General features: G+C 42.4%; 1 protein-coding gene across 1 annotated transcript in view; it reads left to right on the top strand.

Moving 5' to 3' along the window:
- Positions 1-5,000, top strand: part of LOC125034517 (facilitated trehalose transporter Tret1-like) — a 36,774-nt gene that overhangs the window by 31,192 nt on the left and 582 nt on the right. Inside the window, exons 3-6 of the mRNA XM_047626362.1 lie at positions 235-408; positions 1,574-1,708; positions 2,015-2,433; positions 3,674-5,000. The exon at positions 3,674-5,000 is cut by the window's right edge and continues 582 nt beyond it. Coding sequence (XP_047482318.1) covers positions 235-408; positions 1,574-1,708; positions 2,015-2,433; positions 3,674-4,153 — 1,208 coding nt within the window. The 3' untranslated portion in view covers positions 4,154-5,000. The remainder of the gene's footprint in view (positions 1-234; positions 409-1,573; positions 1,709-2,014; positions 2,434-3,673) is intronic.

Raw genomic sequence — 5,000 nt, 5'->3', positions numbered from 1 at the left:
TTCCTCCCACTCTCCCTCCTCCTCTTCCTCCTCCCCCTCCCCCTCCTCCTCTTCCTCCTCCCCCTCCCTTCCTCCTCTTCATCCTCTTCCTTCCCCTCCTCCTCCTTCTCCTTCTCCTCTTCCACCACCTCCAACTCCCCCACGACATCTACTTCCTCCACCACCCCGCAATCCCTCCCCTTCCTCCTCCACCACCTACCACAACCATCAAATTCACCTCCATCTCTCCCTCAGCCTGGATTCTGATCGGGTCCGCCGTGAACATCTGGATGATCTACGTCGGTCGGGCTATAGGTGGTCTGTGCGTCGGTCTGCTCACTCTCACGCTGCCTGTCTACCTCAGCGAGACCATTCAGCCTGAGATCCGCGGCGTTCTGGGCCTCCTTCCGACCACTATTGGTAATTTAGGTAAGTTTAGGTCTGGTGTATTGTCGGGTATGCGTCGGTGATTTAGTTTAGGCCTGTTGTCCTCGGGTCTTCATTGCTAATGTAGGTAAGTTTAGTCCCGTTGTCCTCGGGTCTTCATCGGTAATTTAAGTAAGTTTAGTCCCGTTGTCCTCGGGTCTTCATTGCTAATTTAAGTAAGTTTAGTTCCGTTATCCTCGGGTCTTCATTGCTAATTTAAGTAAGTTTAGTCCCGTTATCCTCGGGTCTTCATCGGTAATTTAAGTAAGTTTAGTCCCGTTATCCTGTATCGTCTTCCAGGTCTTTTCCTTCGGCAGGATCATGGTCAGTAAGTTTCCTATGCTCGGTTTTGGCACCACCGTTGGCATGATTATATTTGTGGGTTATTTATTCACCCATTTTTTATTCATCATTTTCTTGTATTTACAGACCATGTAGGTTATTCATTCACTCACCGTTTTATGCAACATTTTGTTATATTAGTAGAATATATAGGTTATTTATAATTTTGTTAAATTTTACACCATGTAGGCTAGGTATTCACTATTTTTTTTTTTTCATTAGTCTATTATATTTTCAGACCATTTAGACTATTTATTGACTCACCTATTACCCATTCTTCAATTACTCTCATTCCTCGATGTAGAATGACACAAACACAAGTAAAACTCAGAAACATAAGTAAGAAAAGGTACTCGTGTACGTCGGCCGACAAACGCCTAGTTGTAACTAAAGTACATGGGTATGAAACAGCTGCACCTGTATGACGGGTTCATTATCACGTAGTCCAGAGCGACCCTCACTGCAGCGCCTGGGTGTTGGGACGAACGAAACTTCTGTATAGTTCATAAAACTTGATACTTTTTGTTATTAGTTGGATTATCTCACGTAGAACTTTTTTATTATTATTATTAAGTTGAGAAATTGATAATATATTCGTTAATGACTTATATTTTCACTTTTATTGCAAGTAGGTATCAACCGAGGATTTTCATTCAGATATGCTCATGTTTAGGTATTTAGATCAGTTTGTGGCAAGCTTCGAAACAGAGAGCGGAAATCTAAAATCATCAAAGAAAGAAGAAGAGAGAAACAAGAATAGAAATCGTTCACATATCTTTCTCGTCTACGTCGTAAGGTAAACGTAACCCCATTCTCTTTTACGCAGGTATCCTCGTCTGTTTCCTGGTTGGCTCGTACGTCAACTGGTGGTGGCTGGCGTTCGTGGGGGCAATTATTCCTTTGATCTTTACTACCCTGATGTGCTTCGTGCCTGAGACTCCTCGATGGTACATCTCCAGAGGTAAGCTCGTCGACAGATCGTGATTAGCTAAGCTTTTCCTAAACTTTGGAGATTAGAAGTATTAGAGTTTTGTTGTTGTTTTTTGTTCTCGAGTAACATTCACTTATATGAATATACAGTTTTGATTGGAAGGTGTGAAAATGTTTTCACTCTATTAACAGTCCCGAAATATTGATATCACAATACCCATTTTACCGGGAAAAGGACCAGTTGGATAAAAACATTACTTCTTTCATTCAAACAGTTTCCATGCCCCCCCCCCCCCTTTTTCCGAGTCCCAGCCCTGACACCAATCTCTCGCCACAGATCGCGTAGAAGACGCCCAAGCCTCGCTAGAATGGCTACGAGGATCAGCCTCCGACGTGGACTTTGAACTCGACGCCATCCAGCGGAACTACGAAATAGCAAAGCAAGAATCCTCCTCTCTGAAGGACTTGTTCAGACGCCAGTATGCCAAACCCTTCTTGCTTGCCATGGGCCTCATGCTCTTCCAACAGCTGTCTGGCATCAACGCCGTCATTTTCTACACCGTGTCGATCTTCAAGATGTCAGGTTCTACCATTAACAACTACCTGTCGACCATTATCGTCGGCGTGGTGAACCTGCTCTCCACCTTCCTCGCCAACGTCCTTATTGACCGACTGGGGAGAAAGATCCTCCTGTACGTCTCAAGCGTCCTGATTGTATTGTCACTCGTCGCCTTAGGAACTTTCTTTTACATCAAGGTGCGTATTGCAGCCTTCACACTCCTTTTTTTGCGTGTTCTTTTCTGGTTCTTGTTTTTGTTCGCAACTCGCTTGTACGTTTATTGTTTATTCTGGTCAGCGCCGCATTCTTAAATATGTTTCCGCTTTCTCCTTCGGCTCGCTCGCCTGTGTATTGCTGTGTATTTTACGTTTCTCAGTCTTCGCCTCAATCTTCTATGTATATAGGGATGTGGATACCCCTTTTTAAATGTTATAATTGATAATAACAATGGTAGTAATGGCAATGTAATACCTATAAAATAACAACGCGAATATAAGCCATATATCACAAAAATATAAAGTAGATAATTTTGGTGGTACTGATCGTGGCGATAATAATGATATATATCCCACTCCTTCCACCAACAGTATAAATACTAAAGATTACTCAAGTCAAAAAGCATATTTAGATTTATCAAAAGACAAATTATGCATTAAAATCCGCATCTGGCTTTAATCATTCTGCACGACTCGCAATGTATTCAAAATTATTCGACCCATGAGAATAATTAATCTTACAATCGCGTCACTATCAAATTTCTTTCCTTATGCTTCTATTTTTGGTCAATCTGTCGTCTTCCATTTGACTTTATCTTATTAACATATCTACCAATCAGTTATATATTCATTACTATTTTTTATTCATTTATCTAGTTTATTTTCCTTGCCTTACTACTAGTTACCACTGGTTAACATGTTTGTCTAATTATGCAAATGCAATGGCCGTTGTCCGAATGTTTATGTAAACTCCGAATAGACACTGTGGACTCCTCGCGCAAGTGTGTGTTATCCTCATCAGGCTGACCCAAAGGCACTGTGCAACACTGAATACTAAATGATCAACGCGACCTCTGCGCCGTTCTGCGTAAACAGCCATAGAAGCAAAAACAATTCTCAGATGGTAGTGGGTTTAAACCAAACGAGATGTCATGGTCGTGTTGTATTCTTTATCTTTATTATCAGTGTTTTTTCATTATTCCCTTTTTATGTTTATTTCTGTACCTATCTGTCTATCCATCTATCTATCTATATCTATATCTATCTACATATATACATATTGTTACTGGTATAATACGGTAGCAAAACATTTGCAGAGAACAATATTATATGAAGATTACCTATGCGCGAATCATCGTATGTAAACCTAATCTGACCCTATGTGCGTTTTAAACATGCCGCTTTCGATAACAGCTGACAGTTCTCTCTTTCTCTCTTGCAGGAGACGGCGGAAAACGCAATATCTATCGCCGAGTCCATGAATTTGACGGCAGGTGCGGGGAACAGCACGGATGACGTCACGGGCTGGAAAGAGACCGTCGACAACCTCTCATGGCTGCCCCTCGTCAGCTTCATGGTCTACGTGGTCGCTTTCTCTCTAGGATGGGGCCCCATTCCATGGCTCTTCATGGGGGAGGCCCTGCCCGTCAAGATCAGGGGCCCCGCCGCCTCCATCGTCACGGCTTTGAACTGGTCCTGCACCTTCGTCATCACTAAGACGTTCCCCGGGATGGTGGAGCTGATCGGACCATCGTACGTGTTCTACATGTTCACGGCCATCATGACCTTAGCGACCTTGTTTGCCTTCTTCCTCGTACCCGAGACTCGAGGGAAGACACTCGAGGAGATCGAGGAAGAGCTGTCGGGAAGGAGCGCCCTGCGAAACCGCAAGATCAGTACCGTGTCCGGCCTGCACATGTAGGACTCAGGCTGTGTTTACGTTAGGAAGGACATAAGCATGCAGGTTACCTGGCCTGTGCCGCGTGCGAGGCGCTTGGTTCCCACGTGTGAGAAAGCGTACAAGGCGTACACTGCCGAATTCAAACGCTTCCCTCTTCGTTTTTCATCACGATGTGGCTAGTCAAGGGGAAGGGATAAAACCCTTTGTAGAAACTGTCAACACTTGTGTGGCAATAGAAATGACATAAATTTGGCTTCGACGCCGTCTGTTCAGTGTGATTTTTTATTGCACTCTGTCAGGGAATCTAGACTCGGCGAAGTTTAGATGTAAAACATTTTTGTCGTCAGAACTAGTAGGGTGAAACGGCTTTCTTCCACGGAATCAATATAAAGTACTTTTTTGTATTTAGAAAAATAATGATTTCGTGTCAATGAAACCTAAATACTTTGCTCTCTTACTTTTTACATCACGGAAATTTGTGATAGTTTCTGCTGGTGCTATATGATTCGTGTCGAACACTTTTTTTGTCGTTTATTCTCTTATAACCCTAAGGAAATGGAACTCGGCTGACATCACATACACGCAAGAAATGGATTTCAAACAAATTGCTGAACATGTTAATGTTTCGGTTATATTTATACATTCCTTAGAAACGAACATGTGTAAAATAGGCTTTCATCGTTGCCTTAAGTGTCTTATTCAGGGCAATCATCATATGTCTTCCATACTAGACTTTTCTGAAGATATCCAAATCACTATGGTGTTTGTAATTAAGATATTTTATGTATATGCATCTGCTTGCATACATTTGCACATGCGTGTGTACATATTTACAAACAGTGTAAAACACGTTTGTTATACCTAATAG

Source organism: Penaeus chinensis, chromosome 18 (genome assembly GCF_019202785.1).
Source record: "Penaeus chinensis breed Huanghai No. 1 chromosome 18, ASM1920278v2, whole genome shotgun sequence".
Taxonomy (NCBI): Eukaryota; Metazoa; Arthropoda; class Malacostraca; order Decapoda; family Penaeidae; genus Penaeus; species Penaeus chinensis.
This window is presented reverse-complemented; position numbering and strand designations above follow the sequence as displayed.